The following is a 9,982-nucleotide window of genomic DNA, read 5'->3' as shown; positions in this document are numbered from 1 at the left end:
TTTAAATTTCTAAATATTTGGAGTTTCTACTTAGTTCAAATAAGGAAAGACTTAATAGCCAAAATTTTAATCAATTTTAGATACCTAAATATTGAAAAAATAATTAAATGACTATTTTATCCAATGTAACCAATTTTAGGAGGGTAAATAAGATAAATGATATTTTACTAAGAGTATGTATATATATATATATATATATATATATATATATATATACTGCACCTAGGGTCAATGGTATAAGAGGGTTTGATTTTTAAGGTTCTTAATACAAAATCCATCATTTCATATGATGAGCAAAGAACAAAGGTTTAACCTAACTAAAGCTAATTCCTTGTCCTACCATAAACGGTAAAAAATTAAAGCTTGATGTCCATTTGGAGATACTACCAAACATATCACTGAAGATTTCATTCATTGAATCATAAACAAACATGAAGCATTTTCTTAAGACATCACCTCATATGCATACTCATACATGCAAAATACTTTTAAACATGACTATACATTAAAGTGAGAATAATACAGCTCATGTCAAAGTACAGAATTTAGAAACCAAAATGCCACTCATCCTTCTCTTTCTTTTTGTTTTTTCCGTCTGAAGAATGAGGTGGCAAAGGTTCTACACGGTTTATTTAGATTCAAAAAATACAATATAGACATTCTAAAAGTTAAAAGACCCCACAAACAACCTAAGAAAAATACCCTATGACAAAAGGGTATCAAAAATTGGCCCGTGCACCTATTGTGCAAAATAGCTGCCACCACTTTCCAATATTTTAGATAGGGAGTTTAAGGCACTGAATTCCAAGTCCGTAACTAACTTGACAGCAACCTCTGTCAGTTAAAAACAGTAAAGAAAAAAAAAAGAGACTTCCCGGATCTGTTGCGTGTGCGAACAAAATCTCGGAGTTATTGATTTAGTAATTATATTGCCACAGTATGAAACTAGCTAGTAAGATAGATCAAAAAGTGGACAATATTGCAGGAGGTTTGGTGGTTTCAATATTAATGGAAGAAGATGCAGGCAAGAAGGAAGGAGAAGGGATATTGAAAAGTTCTTCGCGACGAAAATGGCGAACAAATCGAGTACTTGGTTCAGAGACAAGCCTATGCCAAGATTGATGTGCTTCACCACCTTTTTTTTCAAATGCTTCAGTTGCATCAAGTCGATTAATATTCCACCCGAGTTGGCTCTCAAGTCTAAGAATATTTTGACGTTGGCATGTTGCCAATTTGCATGTATTGGCCTTAATTTTTTCAATGGCAACTTGAAGAATCCTATTACGGGCATCTTCATCTATTAACCTATTATTCTCATTTCTGAAATATTGGTCCAATTCTGGAACTCCAATTGCACGTCTAATTCCATTTGCGTAATCACCTTCAGGGTTGAAAAATTCTCTCACTTCCTCTACTAACCCTTCATTCATCATCTTATCGACTCGTTCTGACACGAATCGACGCAGTACTGCCAAGTCCACATCAATCCAGAGAAAGCAACATTCATACCTGGATTTGAACTCAATGTCATCATTCACTAGGGCCTTAATATACGAATTCGACCCTCCAGCAATTATCGGTAGGTGACCCTTTCTTGTTATTGATCCCACAGCCATGGAAGCATGGTGAACAAAGTCTGTGGCGGTGAAATTTTCATTAGGGTCAGCAATTCCTAACAAATGATGTTGGATTCCACAGGTCTCCTCCTCTGTTACCTTATTTGTGACTATATCAAGACCTTTGTACACTTGCATTTTGTCACTGTTTACCACCTCTGCTTGAAAATGGTTGGCTAGATCAATGGATAGTCTAGATTTTCCAGTCCCTGTTGCTCCCATAACTATCACCACCTTGTCCTTTCGTCGACGGGGCATAAAGGGATCTATAGTTAGACCCTCTCGGAAATTAATAAGTGGCTGATGATGAATTACTTGTTTGCAAGAAACATACGACGCAATATTCATCATCATGTAAAAGCTATAAAACCTGTGAACAAGAAGAAAAATGGAAGAATATTAATAAAACAAGTCAAAATAAAAAAGCTTAAACCAATTGTCAAGGTTGGCGCTGAACCAGGGGCGAAGCTACATTTACTTAAGGGTGGTCAAAATTACACACACATATATAATAATAATAGGTTTCGGAGGTATATAATATACATTAAACACTCTTTGTCGGTGATTTTTTTTTGCTTCTTTCAAGTTTGAACACCCTTGGAAAAATTTCTGGTTTCGCCACTAGACTGAACCCTAAACATAACTTTCGGTCATGAACCTCTAAGCCAGTTTTACTAAAGGTTGCAATTTATTAGGCAATGTCATTTAAAATTATCTATACTCTATTTTTTGTTTTTGCATATTATTTACATATGTGTATTTATTAAATTTTCTAACGAAGCATCTCGGATGACAGCTCTTAGGCGGCCTATGGTGTCTCCACCCCTGCTGGCTGCTGGTTGTATAAATCAAGAAATTATAAAAATTAAAATAAAGTGTTGAGAAAAGAAGATATAGCAAGTCTATATTTTTGCAACATCTAGTCGGTAATTTCAACTCTTCAGCCCCGCAAAACCTCTTACTATCTTTTTTGGCAAAGTTTAGTGAATGAAAAGTTAATACGTAAAGTCGAGAGGACCACAAAACATACCTTTTTTACGAGACTAAGAATTATGTATGCGGCAAACGGTAAACAGCAAATAGCAAAACAGTCTGCAGAAAGGTTCCAACGAATTTCCTCTCTGATCAAAAGTTAAAGGAATGTGTGTTTAGTATGTGTTATCTACAGAAGTATGGAGCTTTTGTTATAAGATAGAAAAGGGGATATATCTTTCATTTGGTGTAATTCTCTGAGGGCTCAATCGTTCAAGTGAAGCCCTATTTATTGAGGTTTGGCATCTTCACTATGACGTGTTCATTATGTGTCACGTCTTAGTTCGATTTAACTTATACGGTTATACCCACTTACACTGTAAATGAAATTTTAATTTCATATATCGAAAAGTGTCACGACCCGGATTTCCCACCATCGAGAGTCGTGATGGCGCCTACTATCGGAGCTAGGCAAGCCAAGCATTCAAAACATTCTCTGATAACACCTCAACAATATAAATAAAACGAGTCATTTAAATAAAAGCGGAAGTCTTAAAAGCATAGATAACTGAAAACCAAAAATGCGGAAGTTTAATATTTCTCTACCCAAGACTAGTATCGCTAACTCACGAACTACTAAAGAGTGCTAAAAACAAGTCTGAATAGAAGTACATCAATGTTTGTCTCGGTACAAGGAAAACAAACTAATAACATAGAAGGGACTCCGGCCTGCGAACGTCAGCTAGGATACCTCGAAAGTCCCTGGACTGAAGTCAGCTCCCGATCAAATCCTACTGCTGAGGTCCAAAAGATGCTCCTGGATCTGTGCAATAAGATGCACAGAGTGTAGCATCAGCACAACCGACCCCATGTGCTGGTAAGTGCCTAGCCTAACCCCGGCGAAGTAGTGACGAGGCTAGACCAGACTACCAGATAAACCTGTGCAGATATATATATACAAGTACAACAAAATGATAGCGGAAAACAACAATTAAAGCTGGGAGGGGGAAACATGCTTATGGGGTAGCAGATAAAACAGAATATAAGGAATAACAAAGAATCTACATCTGATTTCTTCTAACACAGAATAGGGGAAAACAAATCACTTTCACTTGTTTCAATTTCCTCTCGTTGCAGGCGTGCAACACGATCCCATTTCCTCATATCGCATGGTAGGCGTACCCCTCGATCCCATTTCATAATATCACATGGTAGGCGTACCACTCGATCCCATTTCATAATATCACGTGGTAGGCGTACCACTCGATCCCATTTCATAATATCACGTGGTAGGCGTACCACTCGATCCCATTTCATAATATCACGTGGTAGGCGTACCACTCGATCCCATTTAATAATATCACGTGGTAGGCGTACCACTCGATCCCATATCATAATATCATGTGGTAGGCGTACTACTCGATCCCATTTCACAATATCACATGGTAGGCGTACCACTTGCTCCCATTTCTTTCAACACAATACACAATATAGTCCCGACAAGGGAAAAGATGTCATAATAAACTATCCCGGCAAGGGAACAAGATAATACAATAAACTATCCCAGCAAGGGAGATCCAGCTATAACCAAACTTTTTCAATTTCTACTTAACACAATTAAATCAATACTCAGTCTCATCAATTACTGGCTCAGTGTTAAAGATTTCCAACCAAGTCCTCATAAGCAACAATTAAGAATTCGATAATTTAGCAATTCAGGACTAACGGTCATGCTCGACACCAGTGTATAGATACTCGTCACCATGCCTATACACCGTACTCGACAAATAGCAATTAGCAATTAAAACTCTACTCCTATTACCTCAAGCCAAAGTTAGACCAAACACTTACCTCAACTTCCACGGCTAAATCAATCCACAACGACAGCTTTCCCTCTTGAATTCGGCTCCAACTCAATCAAATCTATGAAATAACGACTTTATAATATCAATAATAGCTAAACAAATCAAACCCAATGCCTAAATATAGATTCCCAACCTTTCTTCCAAAAATTCCAAAATCGACCCCGGGCCCGCTTGGTCAAAACCCGAGGTTCGTTCCAAATTCATATCCCCCATTCCCTCACGAGCCCGAATATACAATTTGTTTTCAAATTCGACCCCAAAACGAGGTCTAAATCAAAGAAGATTGAAAAGCCCTAACTCTACCCATTTTCCCCCAATTTCAACCCTAGATTACATGATTTGAGCCTAAGAATTTGATAAATGATGAAGGAAAATGAAGGGAACAAGTTAAATAACACTTACCCAAGAAGCTTTGGTGAAGAAGAGCTCTAGAAATCGCCTATGGGCTGTGGAGAAGATGAGTTCGTGTGTTTTTGGGTGAAAAGTCCCTTCATTGTTCTGTTTTGGGTATTTAAAATCACTGGGCAAAATTGCCCTTCGCGTTCGCGGGAAGTGGATCGCGTTCGCGAAGGGTTATCAGAAAGGGCATCGCGAACGCGGACGGTAAGACGCGAATGCGTAGAAGGAAAAAGGCTGGGGTCCTGGGATTGGTCTACGCGAACGCGTGGACCCTAACGCGAACGCGGGGAAGGAAACAGCAGAGCTTCGCGATCGCGGTGGTATGCACGCGAACACGAAAAAGAGAGTGAAGTTGGGCCCTCATGGTCAAATAACCTTACGCTTTCGCGAGGGCTCGAACGCGAACGCAAAGAAAGAAGGACACGAAGCTATGCGAACGCGATGGTAAGAGTGCGATCGCGAAGAAGGAAATCCCTGGGCAAAAATATCAGATTTTTCTGCAACTCTTACTAAGTTCAAAACACCCCGAACCACCTCCGAAACACTCCCGAGCCCTCGGGGCTCCTAACCAAACACAGACACTAACTCAACCACATCCTACGAACTTAACCGTGCGATCAAATCGCCAAAATAACATCAAAAACGAGGAATCAAACCTCAAAATCATCACCTTTTCATCAAACTTCATAAACTTTCATTTTTAGATATTTAGGTCCGAAACACGTCAAATGACGTCCGATTTCGACCAAACAGAAAGCGCTTAAACCATATATAAGACTTGTACCGGGCGTCGGAACCAAAATACGAGCCCGATACCACAGTCTTTTAATCAATTTTCATTTCTATTTTCCTTAATAATTTTAGAAAAATAATTTCACAGAAAAATTCTTTTCTCGGGCTCTAGACCTCGGATTTCGACTCCGGGCACATGCCCGAGTCCCATATTTTTCTACGGAACCTCCGGGACCGTCAAATTACGGGTCCGGGTACGTTTACCAAAAATATTAACCGAAGTCAACTTTAATCATTTTTAAAGCCACATTTTGAAATTTTTCACAGAATTTAACATATAATCTTTCCGGCTACGCGCCCGGACTGCGCACACAAAACGAGGCAAGTAAAAATGAGGTTTTCAAGGCCTCGGAAGTACGGGATGAAAGAGAAAACAGGTGATGACCCTTTGGGTCGTCACAAAAAGGTTAATTGTCTTATTTTAATTTTCACATTATTAGTTTGACTGACAGTGGATAGTCAGTTACCTTTAATTAAATTTTACAGTAATCCTGATAGTGTAAAAAATATTTTTCTTTTCTTATTTTTTATTTTGTTAAAGGCGCTTTGGGGGCACTGATTATTATTAAGCGTTAAACATAAGGAGAGTTATTACAGTACCAGATTGATCTTATCGAAACAGTTCCTAATTTGTCTTTGCGGAAAGTAGAGAAAGCAAATAAAGGTGGTTCACTCCAGAAGTGTTCGCCACACTCGCTAGCGTGTACGCCACTTGGTTCCCTTCACAGTAGACATGCCTAACTTCCGGTTGATCCAGTGCTTTTAACAGGAACTTGCGATCATGGAGAAGATTAGCATTAGCTTTAGTATGATAATTGTCAGTTCTAGTAATACCTGGCAGTCTGTTTCTACTATAAGCGGTATTCGATTTTTTGTGAACGCAAGTTAAAAAGTTAAATTAGTTTTAGTTTATCTCCATCTTTTTGAAAAGGGTTGTAGTCATATCTTTTGACATGCAACGATTTTTATTACCAGTGATTTCTTACATGCGATTGATTGCTTAAGTATGTTTTTCACCACAGTAAACAATTGATATCACGATTCACGGTTATCATGTACCATGCTCAAGTATTTACAGCCCTAAGTTTTTCTTAAATTACAGAAAAACTTTGAAACGATAAAAATGAAAAACCAAACATGACTCTTTGGTTTAGAGTATAAGAGGCAAAAAAATTCATCATCCAAAACATCAAGAAACAAGAGGCAACAGAGGGTATAATTGCATTTTTTTTTCATACAGTCGAATAAGAAAAATTAGCAAAAGGAGTGGTGTGTGTATTTCATCTTTTATGGACTAAAATAGTCATTCGATGCAACATGAAATTAAATGAACATATTCTTGTGGGGGACCATACATATGATTCTTGGTTCCAAAAGTTTTTAATTAGGGTATGGACGAAGTTAAAGTTATTAATTAGAGAAAAAGACATAGTTTTTCACGAAGTTGAATATAAACTAAGTGCCCATCAGAATGCCAAAATTAAAATAGGGTCACCATATAATATCTAGTGAGAAGAGATAACTTATATATATACTCGAATTAAAGTTAGGATTATCAACTAATACTAGTCGCTATGAATTCCCTAATCGATGTTTGTTTAGTTAGTACTAAACTTCTTTTTTTTTTTAGCCTAGGACTAATGCTACTTATTATCTTCGGATAATTTAAACACTTGCAATCACATTACATTATCAACAAGTACTTTTTTGGCAACTTGTTGTCCTTAAAGTATAACGGCCAATGAAATTGGTATACAGTGGTTTTGATGCTTCTATGATAAAATAAATGATCTAAAAGGACATGATAAATTATTCCTAGCTCCACATTATATTACTACTAGTCCACTATTTTAGCTTTGTCTTCTTGTAAATGCTCTTGTTTCCTTTTTTGGTCTTTTAGATGTGTTATGTACTGCACATTTTAGTTGGCTTTAACTGAGTTCTTAGGAACGATATTTTGCAGTATAAGACAACCACACAACAAATTAGGTACCAATTTTTTTTCCCTATAATTAGGAATAGAACATAGATGATGCTGACAATCATATTAAATCAAGGGGTTCAATAACCATCGCACTCACTGTTCCTTTGTAGCTATAGGTACGAAATTAGCATACATATATATTAAGGATCCGTTTGGCCATTCATTTTGCCAAAATATGTTTGCAGTTTTTTTTTTTTAAAAAAAAACATGTTTGGCCATAGATTTTATCTACATTTTGGCAAATTCCCAAAATCCAAAATCCAAATCCCAAAATCAGCTCAAGAGTTGGTTTTGGCCCAAAATATCACTATTATATTTTTAAGAAATTGCCCCAAACTTTTGTATTTTATAAAAGACCCCACCATTTATTATTTTGTAACAATGCTGCTTCGTCTACTCGGTCATCTGATAGTGTATTATGTAGTTCATTATAAAAATGATAATTTTGTACCTAATTTATTTATGTTCAGGACTATGGTTTGCGATTATATAATGAATGTTATTGATAAAGGTTCTGCCGGGTATTTGTGATAGTTTTTAGAACTTGTTGGTATAAGTCATGTTTCATGTTTTTTCAAAAAAAAAAGTGAAATATGTTTTGAAAACTTATGTTCAAACACATTTTCATCTTCAAACCAAACTTCACCCAAAATCAAATTTTTCAAAATAAATTTGGGAATCTATGGCCAAACGCTAGCTAAAACTTATTCTACTATAAATATTCAAATCAAGTACAGTAAAAAAAAAAATGGTGTATCTGCAGGATCCCGGCTGCTCACAATTACCTAATTCATTTTTAGCTTGAACCTGCCACTTGAGGAAATTTCGGAAATTTTGTCCCTGAAAGTTTTTATTGGACAAACAAAAAAAAGATGAAAAAATATTCCATAGAACTTTTGCATGTTCTTTTACTTTACTATTGCTAAGGATAGGAAGAGAATAGTCACTACATGGCATTTGATTAATGGGAAGATGAAGAATACTTTTTTTTTCCTGATTAAAGGAATGGGAACATCTGCAATAATTTTTCAGAAAATGGTGAATGGACCTTGGAATCTGAATAGAGATGTTTGTTTAACTATACAATTTTTCTCTTTTTTAAACAATCTTGGGGATTTGGTTTTCTTTTCTTTTTATTTTTCTCTATGGGTGAATTTGCCTTTTGGTACGAAGGAAAAAAAAATTCTCGAAAATATTTTTTTGAAAAATAAGTGGTTAACTTACTTATTTTTTGGTGTTTAGTTAGGTCGCAGAAGATATTTTTTTAAAAATATATAATTTAGGCCAAAAGTATGGAAGATGAAATGAGTAAGGACCAAGAAAGGTGATAGGTCGGGATCTAGGGACTGGGTGGGGTAGCAAGGATAGGAGTGGCCGGGGTGTAGGGGGCTGGTGGAGGTAGAGAGCCGGAGGTTGCGGGGTGACGGGGGAGAGGGGCTTGGGTGTGGGTTGGGGTGGGGATGGTGGTGGGGGTGGTGGGGGGATGGAGGTGGGTTGGTGGGGGTGAGGGTGGTGGAGAGGGAGGGTGGACAATAAGGTGGGAATGTTAAAAAATATTTTTAAAAAATATTTTTCTTCTTTCAGTAAGAAAGTCATTTTCCTTCAATTGGAAGAAAATGAGTTCATGATATTTTTTCAATACATTTAAACCAATCAAACATGAAAAAATTGGAAATATTTTTCATATACCAAAATCCAAACGCGCCCTTTGTTATTCTTTTTCATCTCTTCTTTACCTTTGTGGCTTAATTTGTATGTCAGTTAATAAAATAGCAATAGAGGCGCGATATATATCTAATTTGTAATTCATAGTCTCAGTCTTTAAACTGAAACTTCCAAAGATCTACTATTCACTCCGTAAATTCAAAAAGGAACAAAAGGAGTCTGGAATTTAAGGCGTTACGCCCCAATTTTATCAGAATATCGAATTTAAGCATAAGGAAGTATATACATAACAAAATAGTAGTTGTATTTAATTTGCTATGATCATAAAGCCAACTTACTTGATCAAATCTCATTAACCCTTTGGGCTTTGACCATCTTAATCCAGTTGAGCCGTTTCTACTTCTTTGATAACTGTGTGAAAAAAGGAAAAAAGTAATCTGGAAGAGAAAATTGACAAATTTAACTTTTAATAAATAGGGAAAAAACGAGGGGCCCTAGGGAAGTTTCTTAACATTGAACTCTCCATGAATATGCTACCTGCTGATTGTACGGGCTCAATTTTATTTATTTATTTATTTATAATATTTCCCAATAATATACCTTTTTTCTGTTTTTCCTTTGTGATGTAGCTTTCGGTTCTGATCACTTTGATAGAATGTGGAATTAAGCTGATAAAGAAGAATGCTTCC

At 36.5% G+C, this 9,982-nt stretch overlaps 1 protein-coding gene across 1 annotated transcript; it reads right to left on the bottom strand.

Moving 5' to 3' along the window:
• On the bottom strand, nt 394-2,847 carry LOC109231729 (adenylate isopentenyltransferase 5, chloroplastic-like). Its single transcript, XM_019397369.1, has 2 exons — nt 2,647-2,847; nt 394-1,986 (listed from the first exon to the last, which is right to left on the bottom strand). The coding sequence occupies exon 2, from the start codon at nt 1,968-1,970 to the stop codon at nt 963-965; it is 1,008 nt and encodes a 335-aa protein (XP_019252914.1). The 5' UTR covers nt 1,971-1,986; nt 2,647-2,847; the 3' UTR covers nt 394-962.

Source organism: Nicotiana attenuata, chromosome 1, assembly GCF_001879085.1.
Source record: "Nicotiana attenuata strain UT chromosome 1, NIATTr2, whole genome shotgun sequence".
In the NCBI taxonomy this organism is placed as follows: Eukaryota; Viridiplantae; Streptophyta; class Magnoliopsida; order Solanales; family Solanaceae; genus Nicotiana; species Nicotiana attenuata.
This window is presented reverse-complemented; position numbering and strand designations above follow the sequence as displayed.